We start from the raw sequence: 25774 nt of genomic DNA on the forward strand, positions 1-25774 counted from the left end.
TCCCTCTCGATCGCGCACATTCAGACTGGCAGGCGGACCAGTAACATACACGCACACACACACATACACACACTTTCCCTTAGCTGTGCTTTTGTGTTTTGTCAGAATTAATGAGAAAAGTTCCCTTGCCCTAGGGGTAATTAGTGTCCTTGGAGTTAAATAAGCTAATACTTAGACACCTCTGGCACAAGCAATTATGTTTGTGTATTGAATAATTGATTCAAAGAGGGGGGAAGGGCTGCTAATCAGATCTGAGCATAATGAATTGATTTAATTAACAGGGGAATCCGAGGGTCTCTGGAAACTGCGCGCATTTATTCAGTAGCAGCAGAGGCGAGCGCGGCACATAAACTGGGAGAGAGGCGGCGCGAGTTTGCTTTTAGCAGTTGTCAGATTTGCAATTGGATTTGTTTGAATATAGTTGCCGTTTCGGAGCAAATGAGAACGGGAAAGAGAGAATATTAAGAAGCGAGGAGAGCTCAGCCGTTCAGTCTGAGCGTCTGATCCGACCGTGTGTGCACAGTTACAGATAGGCGACACTAGATTTGTATCGCTTTTCATTGTTTTTGCCCCCCTCCTCCTCTTTTTTTCTTTTTTTATTCTATTCGCATGGAATTTATCAAGAGCAACCGACGCTGTTTGATCGCTATTTGTTTGCGCTGCACTTCAGTCCGGATAGGGGTTTCTCGTCGTGTTTATCGCCGTATTCCGTGTGTGAATTATTATTGATAGGAGGGAGAAAACGCGCAGACGGCAATTCATCTTTCCAGGGTTTCGGTTTATCGAGGCGTAGTCTAGTCAACCGCGCGTTTCAAAGCCATTTCCAGGAGAAGCTGTGAGCACACCGAGCGGTGCAGCCTGCTGGAGCCGAGGACGGATCGCCCGAGGAAGGACTCCTCGTTCCTCAGGACGATGGTGTTGGACAAGGAAGAGGGTGAGTAACGTCTACCACCGTAGGATGCTATAACCTAGGGAGTAACGCGGCAAACTAGTGACATTTTACACACTGAGTGTTTTTTCCCCGGACCCTGTGCACCGGCAGCCTCCGCTTAACGCTGGCTTTTTCAACCCCATTCAGTCACGATGGGGTCCGGGCGATTTTTTCTCTTCCCCTCCCCTCCTTTTTTTGTTAACTAACAATATCGTATGTGCTTTCTGTACCACGAAGTTGATGCGCTCTTCCACAAAAACCCTACAAATGCCAAACTGCAGTTCAGTTAGGGAGAGTTTATTATAAACGGGATTTGTTTGTAGCTTTTTTTTTTGTCTTTCTTTTTTTTTTGTTTTCTTTTTTGTCTTTCTTCGTGTGAGCCAGAGTTTGATGATACTCCACACAGACTGCAGTGCATGTGGCTCCTCTTTTCTTTCCTCCTCCTAAGTGCTTTTTGCGTCTGTGAAGTTGGCGAGGCAGCCTTTGACATCACCACGGGATGGGAGATGACAGCAGAGTGCTTTTAACTTGATTGCAAATTATGGATAGCGCCTGTGCAGCGTTCGCTCACTTTCCATCCAAATAGGCCTACTTGCATTACTTATCTATTTCAATGTATTTAGGTTAATGGGCGAGGCAATCTAATTAATTTTAATTTAAATCAAATTCGCCTCTAATGACGTCCCATTTTGGATTAAGCCGATGTTGAGATGTGTGCAGTGCATCCGTCACATTCGGCTCTGTTTAGTGCATATGCTCTGAACACATTTGCACAACCTGATTGAGATGAACTAAAAACCAAGTAGGTGTGTGTTGCATGTCTTTATTCTGTCACTTCTTTAAGAGTATTTTGAGGTCGATTTGCTGACAATACAGACCACCTGCTGGCATGCACGCTGACAGCCACCACAACCATAAAACACTTCTTTTTTCCCGTGTGTGCGTGTGTGTGCATGTTATTTCTCAAAGTACGGGATATTTCTCTTGCACACTCCAGTTTATGCAGGACTCCTCCTCCTCCAAAAGTAATGGATGCATCTGTAACCCATTATTTATGTTTGAAAATGGATCTTTCATTCATCTTAGAGGAGCATCCTTTCACTTACACATCCAAAAACCAATAAAAGGACTGCGGTAGAGACATAAATTGGTCTGTCTGGCTGAATCTATGTTGTGCTGCTAATGTACTCAAATTAACTCAACTGTAAATTGTCTTCTTTGGATGTCTGTCTTGCTAAAAGTTCCCTATATGATTCATGATTCAGATTGCTTTTAACAGTTATTGGCTAAGCAATATGGTAAATGTACAAGGTGATGCAAATGGCATTAGTGGGAAAGGATGCACAGGAGCATGTAATGCAGTCAATACTACATTAACTACTGATGCCCAATTACAGAACCAGGGAGAGAGGCTTTTAGGAGCATTAGGACTTGCAGAAAAGCTGAGATCACCTGCTGCTCATTGCCTAAAAGCTTCACCCTTTATTTGCTGGGTCCAACCAGCAGCTCCAGCATTTTGGCCAGGTTGTCAGCAGAGCGGCTCGGATCTGGTCTCTTTCTCTATGATGCCTCTTAGCGTTTATTGGCTCCAAAGTTATAGGCTTGTCAATTCAACCTTCACGTCTAATGTATCCACTTAGTGCCTGCGCAAACAGATGCACGCGTATGTGGCAGTGGAGGTGTGGGTCTGGGTGGCCACACGTGTGTTTATGTGTGCTTACTCTGCGTTGCTGTTTTGTTTTTTTTTGTTAGTTTATTTGTTTTTTGTTTCCTTGATTGATGTACTACTATGCCCGTGTGCGAGTCGCCTAAGTGTTCATATTTCAGTCCTTGCGCGGGCTATAAAACAGATCATCAGTGTGTCTGTTCTCGTGTTCAAAGCCAGCGATCCAAGTTGGCAACAAAGTAATGATGCTGCTTGTTTGGCAGACCGTTTTTGAACTCTGACTCCTCTTAGAAAAGTCTGCAACAATTTGTGCTGCAAAAGCAATTACCAGAAACGAGCCTCTGTGACTGATACCAGTTCTTTTCCCACTGCGCAAGTTTGTCTCGAGTCGAAAATGTAAAATAAAAATTTGTGACGCACCCCTGTCAGCTGTCATTGAAATCCTCATCCTGAATGGTTTCATGTTGGATGCAGATACCTGTGGATACTGTGTGTAAACTTAGCTCCTTACTCTCAGATGATTAGGTCATTATCCTTGTATGTATATTATCTGGCAGAGCCCTGAGTCTGGCAGCACAGAGGACGACTGCAGTAGGAACACAGGCACTGCTCTGTGAAGTGACCTAATATGCAGGTTATAGTGGGCAATGAATAGCAACATGTACCAAAATATTCACTGTCAACATTTTATTTTACCCTGCGATATGAGGTTCCAATTTGCGTATAATTTGAGAGGGGTGGAAAAAGCAACTCAGCCGTTTTCTCTCTTTCTTCGTACACTGCAGGAGAAGAAAGTGGGTCCACGCTGAAGGCATCTTCCTGCTGAACATTACCATAACTACAGTATACTCTTTACAGACCTGAACCAAAGGGCGGGGGGGAGAAAACAGGAGAAAAAAAACCTCCAGCTACTTACAAGTTTCCAGTTACCTGTGCTTGTTAATTTAAGATCCTGTTATCAACCTGTCCACTAAAAATGTGTACATTCATAAAGCATGTGATTGAAAAGCAGTGCTCCAGATGAATACAGACTGGCGATCTTTCTGTCAGCTGCTGTAATAAAACTTGGGCTTCGGGCTCCGATTTTTATTTTGAAATAATAAGAATTGCTTCATTCTTTACCAGTGTTACCATGGTAATACTGTCTTGTAGCGATGTTATATTGATTTAGAAAGTGGACAGTAATATTTCTTTTCTGTTATTTGCTTTCTGAGGGTTGATTTCTAATTTCCAGTTGGAGATTACTTTTATATGTTCCTTAAGTCTTTTCACTTTTACAAAGGAATGCAATTTGCTCTCTCGTATTTGCTATTTTCTCAGCTTATTGGTTTGGTCTTACTTCAAAATTAAACTTGCCCATTTCAAATATTGAAATTACATCTGGTTTTGGTGCTCTAGGGCTTGAACAATATTACAAACACATTGCTGCGTTTGATATTTCTTAAGTCAGTACGGTTTTTTTTTTTTATTAAGCTTTATTATAGGCACCTGCGTTGCCTGTATTGAACTTTTTCTCCTCTTACACACAGTTTGTCAGGAGGCAGTTGAGTATTTGAAACATTTACAAAGTGTAACCTAGTGCTTTTTTAAATGTATTTTTTTATAAATATGTAACAAAATGGTACCAAAAAAAAAATACATGTGCATAAATAGCACAATATACCCTGCACTGACAAGCAACAGTCTTACACCCTCACTGTTTTGGCTGTCCATGTAAATCATTTCACTTTATTCATTTTAGCTGAGCTCAGAAGAAAAAAAAATGCACACAAAATCGCATTAATACAATTTTCAGCTGCGAGTGTTTAATTCCATCTAATCTGAGCCTGATCTTACAAATGCAGAAGCCTCACAAGAGACAATTTCGTCTGTCACCACTAAAACCTCTAGATCCCTATCAGTCCTGATCGTTTCATATTTTACGAGTGCGGGAGATTTGTATCACTTTCCATGATCTAAGTGGAATTCAAAGGGACTGAACTGAGACTTAAGAGACGCGTGTTAGCGAGCGCGCCCACCTGCCTCCGATGTAAATTGCTGCACTCATCAGTGTGGCACACAAACTCAATTATGCACTCTTGAGCTGTAAGAGCATCCCTTTTATTATTGCCAGAGGCCACATGCTAGCTATGTTATCATACAAATTCTCACAACAAGATCTGCTGCCACCACATGCATCACAGAGAACAGACCATCCCTGTTGTGTTGTCCCAAGTCTGACCCCCTTTTTTGTTTTTGGCTTGTTTTTATTCACTTCAAAAACGATGTTTTCAGCATCAGCAGGAATATTGCGAGACTGGTGAGATTCAGCCAGTATAAAATGAGCAGGACCAATGCAGCATTTTCCCAAATCTGCATATATTCTAACAAGCTGAGATGAGTCACAGACACTGGGGGAAACCTTGTGTCTTAGTGCAAGTTCGGAGGCAAATGCAGAAGAATACATCTAAAAATATTAGATGAGCCGCTTTACTGGTGTCAGCACTGATTGAATAACTAACACAATACATGCGTATACACTGTATATACGATACTGCTTCATCTGTTTGAACCTGTTGAAAGCAAGTCTCACTGCTACCTGTCACCGTGAAGCCGACTCCCTCCAGCAGTTATTGACTGCGCTCATGTTTACGTGGCAAGGGGGGGAAAAAAAAAACCGATACACTGATGCCTCTGCAAACATACATGTACACACTTCCTGCAACATCTCATCAGTTATTTTTTTCCTGCTGTTGTTTTGTTTTTTAACATGAAGTTATTTATTCACCTGTTTACCGGTTGCATGCTCACGGCTGCTGCTTGTGTGTCGTTCTGCACTCTGTAAAGCTCACTCTTTGCTCGCTGAGAGAAAAAAAAATCATTTCTCCTTTATTCTGTCATCATAGGCTTAGAAAAGGAAGACAGGAAACATGGGAGAGACGAATGACACGCAACAAAGTTCTTGAGATGAGCAGATGTCAAAACTACAAAGCCACCAACTATCGTTCTTCAGCAGCTTTGCTACAATGGGGGGGGGGGGTTAAATGACATTTGGAAAGATTTTAAACCTGAAATACCTGAAATATAAATGGATGTTTATGTTTGTTTGATTACGATGGTGCGTCCTGAATCATGTTTGACCCGACTCTCGAATCCTATCAGCCTCTTAACGCCTTCTTGTGTCACAAATCAAACTAACCTACATTTTATTTAAACCCTCCTGATTTAATCCCCTGATGCACATTTTTTAAAAGTATGCATACATGTGTTTTTTTTTAATCGCAAAACCCTATTCGGAGATTTTAAAGAATCGATTGACTATATCAGTATGACATATTGATTACTACTTACTCCTCCTTTTTACTTTCATAGCTATTAATGCTTTGTGCAAAGCTAACAAAGAAATCCTAATTGCGTATATGTTTTTTTGTTTGTTTTGATCTTTCAATCCTTCATCACAGTATCTATGAGCACAAATTCAGTCATACAAATTCAGGAAACCGGATCTCAGATGAGATAAACCTTTGCCACTGCCCTCACTAAAAGTCATCAAAATTGGCCAATAGGTGCTTGGAAATCAACAAGGCGTTATTAGCCTATGCTGCCTTTCATCGCATGCTCGCTCTATAGTTTTTGCCGTTGTCATATTTCCGTTTGCAGAAACCCTGATTGTTGTACATTTTCACTCTGTCTCTGGCCCTGCCTGTGCGGATTTGTTTCTTAGGGTGTAAGTGTTCACTGGTCAGTGAAAGAGACTTTGTTCCTGTAAGTGTAAGGAGCAGCGCAGCCTCTAGGGGCTGCTAGCGGGGCTTTTAAACTTTCAGACTAACTTCACTCCACTCTCAACTTCTGAAAACAGATTTAAGCAGATTCAATGTTTCTGAAAAATTAGTTTGATTCTTTTAGGGCAACTTAATTTTGTCATAAATTTGCCATAAACCTTTTTGTTCTAATGTTTTACACAGCTTAAAATGACACGTATTGAAATACTTAAACTGATGCTTGCGTTTCTTTTTTATTTATGCCCAAAACATCAAAATTAAAAGCTGATTTATAGCATGAAATAGCGGAATCCAAAAGAAAGGAGGGTGGAGCCGTCACACTTTATTAAGATCTTGCAATTATCTTGTTGGTAAATAGAAGAGCCTGGGTGCCTTCACTTAAATAAGAGCCAACTTGCTGAGAGCTAACCCCTCATTGGTTGACCTTTAGGTAATAAAATCTTAAATAGCTAATTAAAGCCCGTGATTAAGACAGCCTTTTTGTTGCCCCTTAGAGTTAGATTAGGCTTTTGATATTGACTATCTGAGTATTTGCAAATACAGCTTCTGATCAAATAATGCCATTTGTGTGTGTGTGTGTGTGTGTGTGTGTGTGTGTGTGTGTGTGTGTGTGTGTGTGTTTTCCCAATGAAGTTAAAGTTAAACCTGTTCCTCAGACACTTTTGGCCCCCGTTTCAATCACATTACCTTTCATTTCATTTTATTACATTTCATTTGACCAGCCATTTGATTTTAGCCAGCAACAGGAATTACTCCTAGAGGGAATGGCATAGCTCTTTTATATTACGGGGTAATAAAATAGTATTCAAACGTATTCATTAAGACCATTTTCATAATGAAACATCAAATATCCTCTATGGCGTTTCCCTTTTGAGAGTTTTGGGACAGGCCTGACTTTGCGAGACAGCTTCTTCATGAAGACCTCTTTCTCTAATTGTGCACCCAACCTCCCTCATTATTTACCCCATCAGGTGTGGGAGTAGGTGCTTGAATGACATTAGAGGCCTGTGCTGCCAAATAACTGCCCCCTGTGGGGAATTTGCATTATTCAAGATTAAAGAACCTCACATAGTGCACCACAGTATGGTGTTCCGTCTTCCCTTCCATTTTCAACACACCGAGGACCCTGAATGGCACACCTGTCTCCTGGCATATCCTTTGAAATAATAAGTGTGCAGTAATTGCTGGGGAGTGGGAAGGATTTCGTACATCACTTCCTGACCTCATGAGTGACACAAACTTTAGAGGGCTCCATTTTTCCATCTCCAAATGCATTTTTAATGTGGACTGAAAAGTGTTTGTGCATTCTGTTCCGGATGGCGGAAAGTGGCTGTGACGGGTCTAATGGTTTGATTTCTTTCTTTTTTTCTTGACAGGAATCAGAAAGTGGCAGATAAACCTTCTATAAAGGTTTAAAAGTATCTAGTTTGACAATATATAGATTTTTTTAAAAACTTTATTCAATCTCAAATGGAGACTCTGGGGAAAATGTCAGTTGATCTTGTGCCTACTGTACTCAACTGAGATGAAGATGCATTCACCTTCTCGATTATTGACAGCTTGCACTTAAATGAAAAGCTGCAAAATGGCAGGTTTCGAGAACTAAACACCTTAGACCAACGGCAGACAAAGCTCAACAGTGAGCCCACATGTGATTGGCTGGATGAAATATCAAATGGTCTCCTTGATCTGTCAACACTGACAGTCTTCCTTCTTTAAGACCTCTCTTGGGGTTTATTTGGAGTAAAACTGCACGATCAAACCATGGCTGTTTTTTGCGTCTCTTCTCCTCCTCCTCATTCATCTTAATCCCCCACTCTCATTTTCTTTTTCCTCATTCTTTCCCCCTCACTCTCTTTCTGCTGTTGACAGCTTACCTTGCAGAGCTCTAATCTCAACCTACTACTGAGCAACCAAGTGTTGGAACAAGTCGCCTTCTGTAATAATTTGGAAACTCTGCCAGTTTCATGTCTTGAAAAAAAAAAAAAAAGCAGCAATGAATTTAATTAGAAAGCTGTTGCATATCTCTGTGATACATTTCTTTTAATTAACCCCATGTGAATAAATTAAAAATAATAGGGGGCTGAAAAGTGTGGAAAAAAAGCACCCTAATGAAGTTTTCCGTTAATTGGGATGGAGTGTGCAGCCAAACCACAGTGAGTAGTGAGCACCAGGAGCTAACAATACCTTCTGTAAGCCTTTAGAAAAAGGGCCTAGGGCCTTCGTGCTGACTTCAAGTGTAAGAAATGCACCTCTGACGTGATGGAAATGACCGTAGGCTGGGAGAAAAGGCAGCCCTGTTCCAGGCTGCTCTGCTGAGACTCCCCATGCCGCGCTTGAAGCTGGGCCAGTGTTATTGCAGCCCTAATGTGCCTGACTCATTTGGAGCGGATCAGGAGTAATTATGGTAGGGAAAGTGGCTGCCGACCGTGGGGGTCAGGACACTTGTAACATGTGAAAAGAGCAATTATTCCAGGAGACAAAACCCTCCCTTATCCTGGGCAGTGCCAGGGTCAATGCAAGGGACGGCTGGGCTCCGTTTCAGCGGGGCTTATTAGCCACAGCAAGCTGCAAAGTTTGAGAGAGTGCATCTTGTTAATGAACAGTCCCCTCCTCAACTGCACCAGCCCTGTCTGCTCTCTCCCACTTACTGTGGGTGTTAATTATGTCATAATCATAGCATGCATACAGTCCCAGAAATCACCTCACAGACCCTAGCATTCATACACAACCATCTGGAAAAGTAGCATGCCGCACGGTAACATAGTAGGCTCTTAGAGCAAATTATGAGAGGGGGGAAAAACAAAAAAACACAGCCAGTATGAAATGTAATATTGACTTGGGCCTAATTCGAGAGAGCATATGCACGTGTTCATGCATATCTCTTCTTTTGCTCCTTGCATATGCGCCAGCTAACGATAGGCACATGATTCAGTGTTCTTTATTTTGTTTATCATTCAGAATGCGCTCATCACTCTGCTTTCGACTGACATGTCTATTCCAGCTGATATTATTACCAGATGTCTTGTATTTTGTCTCGGAGATATAAAAACACGTCTACGGACTCAATTACAGCAATGATGGAAGCTGAATGAAAAGGGGCTGATTTATGCGCACAATAGCAAGACATCTGCATGAGATGCCTATTAACCTCAGTGGCAGACACCTTGGCCCAGGGACAAATTTTATTTTCCAATGCCAAGGCCACAACATGGCTGAAGCACAAAACACTTGGATAAAGAACTAGACCAAAATCAGCACAGTAAGTTTGGATTTTTTTCTACTATTCTTCACTTTTTCGAGTTATTTGAGCTCAGCATCGTTTGTAACTTCATGCAGCAGTTTAAAGACTTGGTTAATATCCGGCCCGATGTCTTGTGCAGGAGTGGTTTGAATAAAGGAGAGGGTGGTGGTGGTGGGGATAATGACACATGCGCTTGTTCCAGATAAATGCAATCATTTGCTAATACAGTATCTAATTTCCCCGAGCATCGCGCTCTGTGTATTCACCACGCCGGTGGCTAACGCGTTCTTATTTAGTGCAGCTGGGAGTTGGAATTATAGGGGCCCCCAAGAAGAGGCCCACCCAGGGCCAGCTTCCACTTCCTTGAAAGACCACCTCCCTCCCCATGTGTCAGGAAGGCTGAGCGAGTCTCATCAAGATCCTTTACCTCCCCGTGAACCAGCAAAGTCTGCATCGCACCATGGCGTCAGAGCTTTTAATTGATCAAAAGACATTTAACAAACAGAGAAGCAGATGTAACTGTCCTTTCTGCCATTAAAGGTTGAGTGCCTGTGAGAGCAGCTGTTCCACTGGGAGTGTGTGGGTGTGGGTGTGTGTGCATGCACAGCAGTTGACTAGTGAAAGGGTGAATTTGTGAGTTCGTTTCCCTATCAAATGAGACAACTGGCTAATCAACATTAAAATTATATTGTTTTAAAGCTATTTCTGATATGAAATCAGTTTAGTTCTTTAGTGAATAAACATTTACTGTCAAGTTTTCTTTTTCTTTCATTGTAAATTTAATATAAGAAGAAACAGTGCTGATTTTAGCAGGTGATTATTCAGACTAATATTATCATTCCCACACCTTTACGCCCACAGAAGCTGATACAAGACTAACCAGTCTTCCTGTTAGTCTGCATGAAATGACACAGCAGAGCTGATGGTGGCTCCGGGATTCGTATAAATTAGTGTATGCGGAATACCATTCAAGCACCTGCTCACTTGTTTTAAAATAGCAACCAACACTTTAATGGTAATGATGGGGAGGGGAAAGGGAGTTTGGGGCAAATTGTAGGGTTTTTTTTTGTTTTTTTTGTTTTTTTTACAGGTTTTCCCATGTCTGTGTGATAATTGTATTTTTCCATTTTCCTCCCCTGTATTTCCTTGAGTGCTCCATCCAGCGTGTTTTCTTTTAAAACCTTAAATATATCAGAAAGGTTAGTGGACTGATGTGATTTTGTTGATAGCTCTACAGATGGAAGTGTAAATGGGGTAACAGAAATCGGATGCTATCTATAATGGGAAATACATGCTTTGACAGACTGCTTGGCTTGAGTAAAACTAACTGTACATATTCCTGAAAGATACAATCTTTAAAGGGGAGGAAAAAGAGGGAGATGACAGGCATTTTCACACAGTGCTAATGGCAAATTAAATTTCTCCTCAGGAAGGATATTTGGCAGGCCAAGTGCTGTCTCTCCACTTTGAGGGGTAAAATGCATCCCTTGTTGGAGAATGAATCGTGATGTGGAGAGGCATGCTTTTGGTAACATCAAATGACACTGGAAGGTCAGTGGCACTTGTATCTGTTAAATGGATTGGATTAAGTGGAGGCTGCCTCCTAGTCTGCTGCTTCCTTTCATAATGCAGCTTTTCTTTCTGGGAGGTGGCAAGCTTTGGAGGGTCTGTTCTACTCCACCGTTTCACAGAGCGCCGGGAGTGGTGACAGGTGCAAGAAAATGTCTCATGGCATTAAGGGAATTGAAAAGACATTTACTTTACACAATCATTTTTTTTCTGTCACCGCTCTTTGTTTAGTAGGTTTTAGCTACTGCTTGCTACACTACTATTAAAGCCGTTTTCCAGAGGCTGCTTTGGTAGAAGACATCAAACTTGTGTTTTGGGGGTTTTTTTTTCTTTCCCCCTCCCCAGTGTTGCTGCAAGGAAGAGGCATATTGGTTTCTTGGCAGACATTTGGTGCTCCTCTGCTGAGGTGTCTTTCTTAGTTAGGCCTAAGGACCAGGACATCTGCATAAAGAAACAGAGAAACCTCGGTGACATGAAGAAACAGTCTGTGTTGTCACCTTAATGATGCCGAGAAGCGTTTTATTTAAAAAAAAGGAAAAAAGTGTTGAGCAGCACACAGTAACTCCATGATGGGTTAAGCTTTGGCCTTTTCAAATGTGATGTAAAACACACGCGATATGTTTAAGGGAAGTGTTGCGAGTGGTGGTGGTCTCGACCAATTACGAGTAGCCCGCCGGAGGTGGAGGAACGACCTTTTTGTATAATTAGTTCTCTTATTTAAAGCAAAGATTTTGAGTAGAATAACTAATTAGGTGTCATAAAAGGCAAATTAAAGATTTTTGAAATCCCTGAGGGAAATGCAGCAACTTCTATATTTTTCTTTGCACAACCTCTGAAACACACACACACACACACACAGGCATTTTCTCTCTCCTCATTAAGACTGTTTTTAGTTCTGTAGAAGCCTGTCAGGCGAGCACTGTTGGCATACCTGCAGAGAGCTCCCCTAACAAGCCATGAAATACAGGTAGAAGAGTCCGCCCTTATCCAGTGTGGCTTGAATTTGAAGCTTTTTAGCTTCATTTACACTGAACATTGGTATTTATAGCAGGTTTTGTGATCCTAATGTGGCAGCTTCAAGGGGTCTGTTTTGGGAAGGAGGGAGACGAGGGAGCTGGAGGGCAGGCAGAACACTAATTGATGGCTCACATCACCAGCACTGGACCAATTAGCCTCTCCTTTCTACTTCTGATAAAGAAATAAGACGGCTCAACACCACCACAGCACTTACTGACATATAAACCAAAGTCATAAATTTGACTAACAAGCCCTGCAATTCCCTTCACCTCCTTAAAAAAAAAAAGAAGGGGGGGGGGGGGGTGCTATTTGTATTACAGTCATAGCATTATTGATGTGCGGATGGCCCTTAAAAAATTGCAGCGCAAATCTGGATCCAATGAGGTACTTTGTGGGTCCACTTGCTTGCGTGTGAGAGCATGTGAAAGAAGGAGAAAAAAGGCAGGGAGAATGATAATGATTTTCTGTTCCAAAGAAGTTCTGCTGAAAAGCGGTGTAAGACTTCTGTGAAGGAGAGCGAACTTGACAGATTGAGCTGAGAAAAACAGCGCGGAGCGAAGCAGTCCCTTGTTACCAGCTGAAGTTGTGTGTATCGCTCAGTAAACTGCAGAAGTTAAAACGGATCCAACTACAGGATGACCTTATTCACACGTAACATAACACAACTACACAATATGTCACATGTTTGCATACTTTCATTCCTGAGAAACGCCTGCATGTGTGTGTGTGTGTGTGTGTGTGTGTGTGTGTTTGGACCGCATGCACAACTTTAAAGTGCAACAGTGACATTTCATATAAAACTGTATAACCCGTCTTTAAAATGGGGCCCTTTACAGATGCCCACACATACAAAATGTTGGCCTGACCCCCCATGTTGCAGACTGTCCAGTCTTTTTTTTTTTTTCTTTTTTCGAGAGAGAGGGAGAGAAATGTGTTTTGAAAGTAGAGTGGCAAGTGGCGTCCACTGTGTGTTCTTTTAGATGGATCAATAGCTCAGTGTGTGAGAGAGTGTCTTAAGAGCTGTTGTCTTGTGCTTTCAGCTGTGGCAGACCTGTTAGTGCTACAGAGGGGAGCTGCGCACCCCTGCCTCTGTACCAGCAGTGGCCTGAGGGGGGCTTTTAGTCCAAACACAAATGTCAACCACACATAGACTATTAGTGTTTAGTGCAGTTATTAAATGGACTTTATTTGTCCTTTAGGAGGCTAAAAGGCGCACTTAAAGGGGACCTGCGTGACAGCAGGGCAATTTGCGAGTTTGGTAACTTAGGCTCGCTCATTGCAGACACATGAGTACAGATAAGTGTAAAAGGAGGAAAGGCTGTAATGCTCTGAGCAGGGAGCACTGTGTGTGTTGGCAATTTGTGTGCGCACACACGTGTGTATATGAGTCCGTGTCTGTGTGTGTGTCCCCGCGTGTGCTAAAAGGCACTTAGGCCATAACATATCTCACTGGGGTCTGGTAGCAACGTTTTTGTGGTCAGAGGCTTTTTAAAAGGTTAATGTTAATCTATACCAAACAAAGCCCACAAGGAGCTTTTACAGCTGTGGACAGTTGAGTGAAATGGGCTTTGATGAAATGATAGGTCACTAACATACTACGCAGCTTGTTGTAAATACCTCGGTAAGCAAAATAACTCTGAGAACTACCTGAAACGTGCCCCGTCCTCTGAAGCCTGCTGCCAGTGATCATGTAACTTTTGTATTACAGCATGTTCTTAGTGGAACAAGTAAGTCGAGGCTTTGTAGTCCAATGTGACCTGTGTGCCTATCTACATGGAAGAATGTTTTCTTTAATGCATATGAAGCAGGTAGGCAGTGTGCTGTGGCCGTGTGCGAGGCCAGGCTTAGACGCCTCGAGAAGCAGCCAGCTTATCAAAAAGAGAACATGAAAAGTCACTCGTGTTCCCCGGCCGTAAATCACGCGTGGCTGTTTGTCTCCTTATCACTACAGGTGTGCCGATGCTCTCCGTCCAGCCCAAAGGGAAACAGAAGGGGTGTGCTGGCTGCAATCGCAAGATTAAAGACCGCTACCTGCTCAAGGCCCTGGACAAATACTGGCATGAGGACTGTCTCAAATGTGCCTGCTGCGACTGCCGCCTGGGGGAGGTGGGCTCCACCCTCTATACGAAAGCCAACCTCATCCTCTGTCGCAGGGACTACCTGAGGCAAGAAAGACACACAATCACCTTTCTCCCCTCACAACAAGCACAAAAGCGATGTCGTTCCAAAAATTGTGTTACTCAAAAGGATCGCAGAGTTGTTGTTTTTTTGTTCCCTCCTCTCTTTTCAGTTTCGCATATAACCCTCCCGGTAGGGTTTGTTGTGCTTTGTCAGTATGAGTCGCGAACACTTTTAAAATCAATTTCCATCAGATAAGGTTAACGCCTTATTCTTTTACAGAATGTATACAGGTGAAGGCTAATTTGTTTTGCATAAGGAGAAAAATACGGGCAATTTTTGGAACACCATTTTTCCTTCTTCCTGTTTTTTATTTAAAAAAAAAAAAATTGTCCACAAACACAAATCACAGTTCCAACATCTACGATAAACCACGTGGATACACAACCATATATATATTTCTTCTTTACATGAACAATGAACTAGAGTTCTGTCATGACGACATGTTTTTGGTTGTATCAGCACTGTAGGCTGTGAGAAACCTCCAGGCAGGCTTGTTGCTTCACTAGTGCTGCCCCCCCCACCCCTTCTTTCTGATACCCCTGCCATCTGCTTGTTAAATTAAACATGACCATTTCCTGGGCGTTAGGTCACATTCCCTACCATTTATTTGAGGGGGAATCCCCCTGGGGCCGACTTAAAGATGCCGGTGCCCTAGGCCCCTCCTCCCGAAACACCCTGCCCTGCACCGTCCTCCCCCCTTCCCCTTTCTCCATTTTCCTTCTGCCTCCTTGTCTCACAGCGTGTTCACTTTTATCTCTTACTGCTACCCATTTAAGTTTTGATTAGTTTATTCCAATTTAAGATGGTAAATTAAAAAAGAGCAGCATCACTTAAATAGCCACTAAAATTCAGCACAGAGAGCTTTAATCAACCTGGCTTTCCTCTACCTCACTGATGCCTTTTAATGACATTTCACTTTTATTTCAGCTCTTCCTTCGACCTGGAAGAAGCCTACAGCCCACTTGAGAGGTGCTTAGGGATGTTACGTTGAGATAGGCCATTACCATCCATCAGTCCCCACCCACAGTTAATGCTTTTAAGATTCAGTGAGAGGTTGACTAAGACCTGATGTTTCCCCCAAAAGGGGCAGATGGTGCAGATGAGGTAATAATAAATGGGCAAATGACCGAGAGAAGGCAAAAATGATGAAGCTCAGAGTTTCACTTGGTAAAATACATCAGCTGAAAGGACAGCAACCTCAACCCTGAAGCCATAAGTGCCTACTGGCACTGTAAAGGGAGAAGGAAAAGCTTTCTCGCACATTAGGCCACTAAGATGTAGAGGTCACAGAAGGGATGAAATGAAGAGAATGACATATGGAATCAAGAGTTAGGAATACTAAAATAAGAATAAAAAGGACGGAGCTGTAGAGAGCTTCCTGTGCTCCTCTGCTGCCCCAGATTGTCTAATGAAATCCATCCCACTCGCCTGCTCTTCAGCCTGCGACAAATGCAGAACACTTAATGGCTGAGATGCTCGAGATGAATTCTATTATGGAACAAATTAAAACCCTTGCCTTGCGTATATAGGAAAGAGGCAGTTTGAGAGACCAGAGTATTTGAAAGTAGGTGATGCAGTCTCCATGCAGCGCCGGTTTCCTTTTCATTCCTTCTTTTCTCTGTAGTAAGACGAAGGCTCTGCTCACCTGCAGTAATGAAGTTAAATCTGTACACTGAATTAGCCTCCCGCACTTCATTAAATACAAGCAGTGGATCAAACACACTTTGGTTATTTCCCAGGGTTTGGAACCCTGCCATGCTCACATTAATTATTATAGGAGCTCCATCTGTGATTGTCCTTCAGTGGCATTAGCAACTTATTGAATGCACCCACACTTTACTGAATATTACACTCCAGCGCGCGCGCGCGCACACACACAAACACACAAAATGCACACCTCAGCCAGTGTCCTCCCGTGCCCTTCAAAACCATGCACCATCAAAAAGTTTAGTTTTAATCCACCTGATGTCAGTTCCCTGCATCTTTCTTTTTGTAAGCAACTTCCTTGTAAGAATAGCAGCTTTATTAAGCATTTTCTTTATTGTCAGTCTTTTGGTGAAGTCGTAAAACCTTTAACCCCTCGTATATATAGTGATGATACGATCATCAGGACATGAAGCTAGAAATAATTCAATATTCTGTTTCATATATTAGAGTGGACATAATAGTAAGCCACTTATCAAAATGTGGTGTAATTAACTGTAAGAGGAAAACGTTTTCAAGATAATGGACATTATAAGTTATCCTAAAACCAGCTGAATAGCAATGTGATAAAGGATGGCTCCACATGGATGTGACTGTTTTTCAGATCAGTCTTCTTCTTACTCCTTGAGGAAGTGAAACAGTCGCTCTTCTTTTTCAGGCGAGATAGATCTGTACAGAGGTTTACACTTTCAAAAAAGACACAACTGTTGAGGAAGGTCAGAACACGCGACGCATGCATTAACAGTTTTCCCTTTTATGAAATCTGACAAACCCTATGCAGGCAGGGAAGTCTCAAAGAGCTCAGAGAACAGGTAGAAAACTTCAAGAGCCACAGCCCAATCTGAGAGAAGCAATTCAGAGAGGCAGATGATGCACTGTAGGAGCTTTAAGGGTTTGAAGTTAGCAAAGCAGCGAGTTGAAAGAACTAAAGAAGGCCCTCTTTTCTCTAAAGACCCATTGTAATAACTCAATAACAGAGGAAGGAGAGCTCCTTTATGTTCCTGCCGTCCAACTTTGCTCGCAACATCCCACACCACCACACAAAGTTACATTTTTAGCTACTAAATAGGAGCTCTTTTAAGGAGTCGAGAATAGGCTTCATTCCCCTGCACTGAAGATGGTAGAAAGCAGGGATAAGGCAAGTATACAAATTCTATAAAGTTAAGAACCTAAAATGCAACTTAATTGTTTAAAAACCCAAAGTCAGCATGCATATAATTAGACCTAAGCCATAATAATGACGGCAAGTGATCCAAACAAAGCCTATAATCTTGAGATGGTGAGATAAGAGTAATTTCAGCATTGTTAAGCAGGGACACACATATCTATTCTCATTTCTACGTGTCTACAGATGCAATTTAAGGTGTCACTCATCACTGTGTATCTGAAAGGTGTCAATTATGGTCATTAGATGAACCACAAAATTACTTTATTGATAATACAGTTTGCTGCATATTATACTGCAGATATATTAAGGTTTTTTAAGCTGTCTTGATCCTAATACTTACCAAGACTGGTGATCAGTGTCTAAAGTAAAAATCTACGTTTGGCATAGAGAGTCTTTCTTTCATGGCCATTATAGTAACATTCTCACACCCCGGCATTGCCACCCTTAGATTTAGCAGTCTGAAATATTTAATTATAAAATGTTTAATCTCTGTCTGCAAAAAACACATTAAAAACATCACAGTGTGCGTTAAAGACATGTCGTAGAATATGGAACGACAACAGTGGTACAAAAATGTCGTTAACATTTTCTTACCTTGCCACCCCATATTGCAAAACTATGGGGTGGCAAGGCTATTATACGAATTTGCATTGATCACCAACTTCTCCAATGACCTGTGAACTCCAGCTGTGTTAGAGTAGCACACACAAGCCACCACTTGATGCAAGTGTGACAAGCACAACAACAGTCTCCTCAAGGCACTTTTTGTTGTAAGGTAAAGACCCTACAATAATACAAAGAAAACCCCATCAGTCAAACAACCCCCGAAAGTGGAAAGGAAAAGCTCCTTTTTAACAGGAAGAAACGTCCAGCAGAACCAGGCTCAGGGAGGGGCGACCATCTGCTGCGACCGGTTGGGACAAAAGACGGGGCAAAAAACACACTGTGTGTACATACAAGTGCACAGTGAGTGAAGAAGAAACTCAGTGCATTATGGGAAGCCCACATCAGCCTCGGCCTATTGCAGCATAATTAAGGGAGGATTTAGGGTCACCTGACCCAGACCTAACTGTAAGCTGAAGGCTCTGCCTCCTATTCTACTTAAGAAACAAAAGCAAGCCATCAGTCTGAAAGCAAAGTGCTCTACTTGGTTGATGCGGTACTACGAGGTGGTTACGATAAGATTCGGCCAGTTTATTTAAGAGCTAAGGTTAATGTTCATTGTTGATCTTTTCCACAAAGATTAAGACATAACAGTAATAACTGCAAAACATCAACAATAGCAAATTTAGCAGGATGCTAGCACATCTTTATCAAAACGTAACTTGTATTTATACCTAAAAGCATTACCACTTCAGTTTGAGTTCTGCCGCTACTGCCAGTAAAGACATTTTTAAGTTTGCAAAAACACAACACTCATCTAATAAGCACATCCAGCTTGCTTTTACTTATACTGCATTATGCAATTTAGAAATCCATATGAGAATGCGTCACAGGCTGTGGTGAGCAATCCAAATCAGCACTTCTAACCCTTTAATCCATTTATATGAACCACAGAATTGTTGAATTTTAAAAGAGGGCTTCTTGCTACAAACCCTGCTACAATACCGATGATTGATCAGCAAAGCACACAGGCCTTGGTGCATTACAAGCTGGAGAAATTTGCCAGTCATAAATGCTGAAAAAATGGTGTTGATGTTGATTTTTTTTTTCTTTCTTTCTTTTTTTTTTTACACTTTTCTTCAGAGAATATTGATTTATTTAATCCAAATGGCCAGGGAAATTGAAGTGCATGAGCCACTGCACTCCTACAATACGGGACATGTGTCAGAACAATGCATTCGAATTCCTCCAAAAATAGTCTATTCAAACAAAAAGAAAATCTACTTTAAATGAAATGAATTAATGAACAAAACCCATTTACAGCTTATGTTCGTGGAATGCACTGTTTGGGTGCGGTGAAGCATGTCAAGTTTATAAAAAATGACGGTTAAAATTAATGCAGTTTTATATATGTTGTAGTACACATGTTGTGTATAATTGCAGAGTCCTCGATCACACACAATCTATACTTAAGTACAAGTTAAAGGTGACTCTGAGTAGCTTGCGTCTTCATTTTTGTGCTAATATGTTGGGATCTGTTGGCTAACATTGCATTTTAGTATGAAACTCATTACTTAGGATGCTCTGCTACAGTGGTGTTTCTCTCTGACTGCCTTTTAGTTTCATAGGAGCAGGAAGAAAAGAGTATAATGTGTGCTGAACAGTTCACTCAGCCTGTAATCTCCTCTTAGCACAAGGGGCTCAATTAAGCCATATGTTGATGCCACATTATAACCCAGACACGTCAGCTGTTGGCTGAAGAACAGTATGAGTGGGACACAGCGATTACCGAGAGCACTTTTTTGCACTCCAACTTCTCTGTGCCAAATATCTGCCTGCGATTTCAAATCACAAAGCTGATAAGGAAATCAGGTTAGCATGAAAGACTATTAAGACGCTTAAGACAGACCGGTTATGAGAGACGTTACCGTCCTTCCATACCAAAGGCCTCTAACCCCTTTTTTGTGCCATTAGCAGAATACTTTCTCACTGTGGAGTTTGAAAGACGTGGGTGTTTACCAGGTTCTGCAGGCTTTATGTTGTAAATGTTTCGTATCCAACGACGAGCTCAAATAACCCTCATAATAGAGTGGAAAAGAGGTTATACCCACACTATTTGAATTACTGGTTTGTGGAGAGTATAGATGTAGCCGCAAAGTAAAAAGTAGCCACAGATGTGACACGCTGCTCTGACTGAAGGCGGAACTTGGTGTCAGGAGCAAGCTGGGCTTCCCCACCAGGCGTTTTCACAACCTCTATGTATCAACTGAGCACCATGTCTGCAGCCCAGCAGGGTGTAATGGAGATGGGTTAGAATAATCCTTCTGGCTGCTATAGGTGTGTGCATGTCAATTGCTGTAAATGACCAAGGGTTCTCTAGGCTCTTTTATAGCTTAGGTTCCCTGAGGGAGAGAAAGGACATCACTATGACCTGCTCACTACATGGAAGAGTCTCTGAATGTCATGATGACTCTGGGTGCTCTGGAGTTTTCTCTTTTTTTCCATCCAGGTAAAAAAAAAAAAAAGAGAGAGAGAAAAGGGGTTAATTTATAAGCTGGAAACTCAACAGTTCACGGTTGCCAATACTTGTGCTTTGTCCACACAAACTCACTCATGTCTTGTAATATGAATGCTGGAATAGTGTGATAACAAGGTCAGGTTCTGTAGCACTGGTATTTGCTCTGTTTTCAGATCAATACTGAATGTGTGAGATTGCAATTTTTTAAAGCTGTTTGGATAAGTCTTTGTGTCTCTCTAAAGAGGGGGGGAAAAAACATTCTTTGAGTTACAGAGCACCCCGTGGGTGGCAGATGTCTACTGTATGAGAACATTCAGTATTTTTTTTTCTCCTTTTTGTTACTGAAACAGTAACCAGTTGTAACAATGTTTCAGTTTAACACCCTGTGAATCCCTCTCATGGAACATAACAACCTTTCTCCCTCTGTTTCTGTCTTTCCTGCTCCTCTGGGGCAGTGGCCCCTAATTAGAAGCAGAGCTGCTGGATAGACATTTTCTTTAACAAGGTGAAAGCAACTGAATGGGACTCGCATAAACGAGGCAGAATATCAACACGGGGACTCCTCTGTCTGAGCTCTACAAGTTTGGGGGGGAAAGTGTTTAACATACTGTTGGAATGACAATCTGCTGTTGCCTTATCCCCTCTTGCAAAGCTGTGAAGCGGTCCTTTTCCTGCTGCAGAATATATAAATCTATCTGTGCTTCAGAATCTCCAAATTAAACATAGGGGCAGGCGCTTGGAAAATGAAAATGTAAATCTGACTGGGGAAAGCATTTGAGGTTCCTTTTTTTTTTTTTTTGGCTTTGAGGAGATCTACACCAGTGCCTCCTTGCTGTGTTTGTGACCTTTATCATTTGGCTCCTATCTAATAAGCCCAAACAAGCTGCAGTGAGGTTTGAGCAGTGAGTCTGTTCACTGTAAAACATTTAGTTAACTCCTCAAGGTTGCATCTACCATCACTGTCTCAGGTTCTTCTCTGAATGAAAGAGGAAGACGGAGAAAAGCGAGAGAGCGAGGGTTTGAGCCTGAATCCTTGTAACAGAAATCTTTTTGAACTTATGACTACATTATAGAGTGTAGCCTCATGTGCAAAAAAATCCAGCTGGATTTGGTTGAAGACAGACTCATTAGGTAGTTTTGTTTTGAAAGAAGAAAACTTTCAGCAGTTCAAATGGTTTGCCTCAGACCTGTTTTCGTTGCTTTTGCAGTGTGCGAGAGGGAAATTCTTTGAAGAAGGAGATTAAAACCATGTGATCATTATAATTAGATCATTAGCCAAGAATTAAGATCTATGTTTGTAACTCTCATTAACAAATATACCAACTGGATGCCAAGAAAGATTTTTGCCTTCAATTCGATTTTCACTCCCTTTTTCCTGTGAAAGCCCCTGTTTTTATTGAACTTCTTTCTTTTACATTTCTTGCTGTCATTTTGCTACGTGTTTGTTTGCTCTTTTTACTGCATCTAGGTAAAGAGAAGGTGGGTTAATCTCTGTCTGTGCGCTCTGTCTTTCAGGCTCTTTGGTACAACGGGGAACTGTGCAGCCTGCAGTAAACTGATCCCAGCCTTTGAAATGGTGATGAGAGCCAGAGATAATGTTTACCATTTGGACTGTTTTGCCTGTCAGCTTTGTAACCAGAGGTAAGAATGGGGGTCATAACTGCACAACAACATTGCATATTTAAGAAAAACACACACACACACACACACACACACACACACACACACAAATAGGGCGTTAAAATGGCCAGTGGCTTAAATATTCGAGGCTCTTAAAAAATAATCTCAGGTGGAAAAGAAATTTTATATTTCATTCCATTATTGCAGACCACAGTTTATAATTGGTGGTGGGGGGAGTAAATTGCGGTTGGCTTGTGTTGCAAGAATCAAGGTTGCATTGCATTTGTAATGCCCTGCTAATTATTTTCTATTATGTCACGCTGCCAGCACTTTGTCCTTGTTTGTGGCTAGATCTGTAAATCTTTTAAGCCAATGGGATGTAAAATTAGCTTTTGTTCTCATTTGTCCGAGGAGGCAAAGGAGCCACAAAAAAAAAATAAAAAATGACGTCCTCCAGATTTATGCTGTTGCACAAAAGAGAATAGACACAGGTGTGAAATGGCATTTTCCTAAGGGATAGGAACTATTATAGAATTGGAGCAAGCACAAAGCCTACTGTATGGTATGATGTACACAGAATATGACATAGCCAAATATTGCTTTTTCCCATTAATATACTGTCAGTAATGGCACCTCTCTGAAAGCAGAACGTCCTTTGCATGCTTGTCAGGGGTGCTGTGACCCTGTTCCTCCACACAGCACAAGCCCATTAACCTTCTGCAGACCAGATTCAGTTACCATAGTGAACACCTGCTGTAAGGGAATTATGACTGCAGTCTCTTTTCTCAGCTGGCAGACACAAAGCCAGGTCTCATCTGGCACAGTATTGCCACGGCTGTGACCGTTACCAGCTTTATTTACTGTGTTACCAGCCTGGCACATTACTAAAGCCAAGCCATTTTCAGCTGTATTCTTATCTTCACTCCCCTTCAGTCACATTATGGAGCTGTGTCCACTGTGTCACACAAACAAACAGCAGCACACAGAAGAACATCAGTGGGGCAGGCTGCTATGTGTTATTTTTCCCTCTCCAACTGACTGTGAGACTTTGGAGGAAAAATGTTTTCGAGCACCGGAACTAAACTGGTGTGTGAAAAGCTAACCCCGTGGCAGAGTTTCCTTGGAAACTCTTGCGGCGCCACCGCCGCTTTTGCCAGGCCAAGGAGAGCTGACCTGCTTTTCATTGGGTGCCAGCGCCTGTGTCTGTTTGATTCGAAACTGTTTAGGGTTTTAATCTACTTTTATTTGAAACCACACATTTTACGATGGCCATCAAAACAGACTCTGAATCTGGCGAGCCGCGGTCTCGGCGCATGAGGTAAAATGTCTCGAGCCAAATGGGTGCGATCAAACAGAATCATCAGTACCTGCTGATCCTAAACGCAGCGTTTTCACTGCCAGAGCAGAGTCAACCAGTCAACAAACACACACCACTTTGTCGTGATGCCAGCATTAATCATCTTTTTGTTTTCGTTTTGTTTTTGACAATGTTTTTTTTTTTTTCGCCTTTTGTTTTTGTGTGCCAACAGGTTTTGCGTCGGGGACAAGTTTTTCCTAAAAAACAACATGATTTTGTGTCAAATGGACTATGAGGAAGGTCAGCTGAATGGGAGCTTTGAGACACAGGTCCAATAGTTGGACCCCGACGGCAGCAACAGCCGGCTCCACACGTTACACACGAGATGGATGTTCCGCTGCACTTGGAAAAAAGACAAGCGTCTGTCTGCTTGCCTGCAATACTTTTTAAGACCCCTTTATCAGTCCCTAAGGACTCTATTGTAAATGTTAAACTTTTTGCCCCTCCCACATCCCCCCCTCAACACTGAGCAGTTACAAATTTTGATGTACAGTTGTGCCTGCTTAGCTGAGCACTGTATTGCTTGTATGTTTTGTGAAATTTGTTTCAGGTTTGTTTTCTTTTTCTTTAAGAAATGGTTCACTGGAGGGTATGTACAGTCTGTTTTCTCTGTATATATAAACTGGAACATTTATTTTATGAAATGTAATGCAATTTTATTACTAGTGTGAATTAAAGATTCTTAAATGTTCATAGTGAGATTTTTTTTTTCTCTTACCAAAAACCAAAGTTGTTGTTGGAAGGAGTTGGCCCACGTGTTGATATGTAATCATGTATCAGAAAACTGCAATGCTGTAAAGAGCCCTGCAGGCGAGAAAAAAAAAAAATATTTGAAGTCCTCTTTAAAACATGATGCAACAAAACAAGTTTTATTACATTTTGCAGAGTTCTGATGGAATTAGAAATGCTGTTTAAAATGAACTAAATAAGATTTTATTTGGAATAAAAGAATGCTTCTCCAAAACCGTGTTGTTGTGAGCGTGCAGGTGTCATGAAAGGGGGCTGAGATAAGCTGAGCTGCTCTGTGTGATTCATGCTTCACTAATTGCCATCTGATTATGAGGGTGAATTGGCCTGGAAATGAAATGCAACAGCAAATAAATTAGAGAGAAAATAAATGCTCATTGAGTTTGAGCTCATTCAAACTCATCAGCTACACAAGTGCAGAGCTGTATTAAAGGGTACTTTCCCCAGAAGACTGTTAATGGAGATGTGTGACACTGTCTGTTTATCTGATGAGGTTATATCTGATATACCAACTCTGGTCGAGCTGTCAAGATTTGCAGCCACTCCATCAAGTGATAATCCACTTCAGTGGCTTTGCTTATTACATGTATTTGTACACATTAATCTTTAAATTAAAGGAGGGGGAAAGGCGTTAAGCATATATTAACTGCAGTGTTCCTGCACACAGCAAAAGACTATGTGCAGGAACACTGATTACCATGGATTTGTTTTTAATATATTAAGGCTGAAAGTTAAATAGTAATCATAGTTTCTTGTTGTTACTACACAGTTACTAGCAGTAACAAGCTATAATTACAAAAATCTCAACATTTATGTGATGTTACACCCAGCGAAACTGAAACAGCCACATTTTTACACACTGCGAAGCAGTTTTTAAAAATTCATGGCTCATCATCCATTTCATTTCCATCCAAGGTCAGTAAGAAGTATTGTTGCACATCGGTTTGGACGGGCCTCATTGGCCTTAATTTCACTCACATTACCAGACTTCACGTGTGTCGTGGAAGACCCTGAGAATTAAAACCACCTAATGCTGCCTTCGATTTAGTGGGAGAGTTTCTGTCACCAGTTTATCTCTGTGTGAGAGAAACATAAATAGCTGCATTTACGTTCATGTACGTTTGGCCTTTTGAGAACCGCGCAATTCCAAAGAAACAGGCCACGACGTATATATGTCGCTAAATGTGTCTCAGATGACGAATACATGAATGCTCTTGGGGTTAATACGACTAATCTCCATGTGTGTATTAACTCTTATTCATTCAACAGTGTGTCCAACAAACTTCAGATTTCCACCGAGGCTCGCCAATCTGCGAAGAACTCTCCTACCAGCAGGACACAGAACATCATTATAATTTGCTAACACATAAATCAAGTGTGCAAAGAGCATTAATTAGAAATTCATTAAAAATTCAGACTCACCGGCAGGTGTGCAAATAAAGGATTAGGTAGGCATCAATTATACCACATAAGAGAACATTTTAATTGCAATTCTTGGATTGATTTACAGGGGGAAACAATCAGGCTCTTTGCAATGTGGCTGATTGCTCATTTTGCTGAAAAATAATGAGGAAAAAAAAAAAAACCTCACCAAGTAACACTGTCCCCGACTGAAAGGTAATAGGAACGTGCCGATTCAGCTATGTGTGCACTGGCATGCATGCACGTACACAGTCTATCTATCTATG

The 25774-nt window shown here is 41.6% G+C and overlaps 1 protein-coding gene across 1 annotated transcript; it reads left to right on the top strand.

The window, feature by feature from the left end:
* The first annotated feature begins 3 nt into the window (after positions 1 to 3).
* lmo1 (LIM domain only 1) lies at positions 4 to 24030 on the top strand. Its single transcript, XM_040011940.1, has 4 exons — positions 4 to 934; positions 14140 to 14353; positions 21878 to 22003; positions 23512 to 24030. Exons 1-4 carry the CDS (start codon positions 913 to 915, stop codon positions 23615 to 23617), a joined length of 468 nt encoding a protein of 155 aa, XP_039867874.1. The 5' UTR covers positions 4 to 912; the 3' UTR covers positions 23618 to 24030.
* The last annotated feature ends 1744 nt before the right edge of the window (positions 24031 to 25774 follow it).

Source organism: Simochromis diagramma, unplaced genomic scaffold (assembly GCF_900408965.1).
Source record: "Simochromis diagramma unplaced genomic scaffold, fSimDia1.1 OVJJ01000603.1, whole genome shotgun sequence".
NCBI classification, from domain to species: domain Eukaryota; kingdom Metazoa; phylum Chordata; class Actinopteri; order Cichliformes; family Cichlidae; genus Simochromis; species Simochromis diagramma.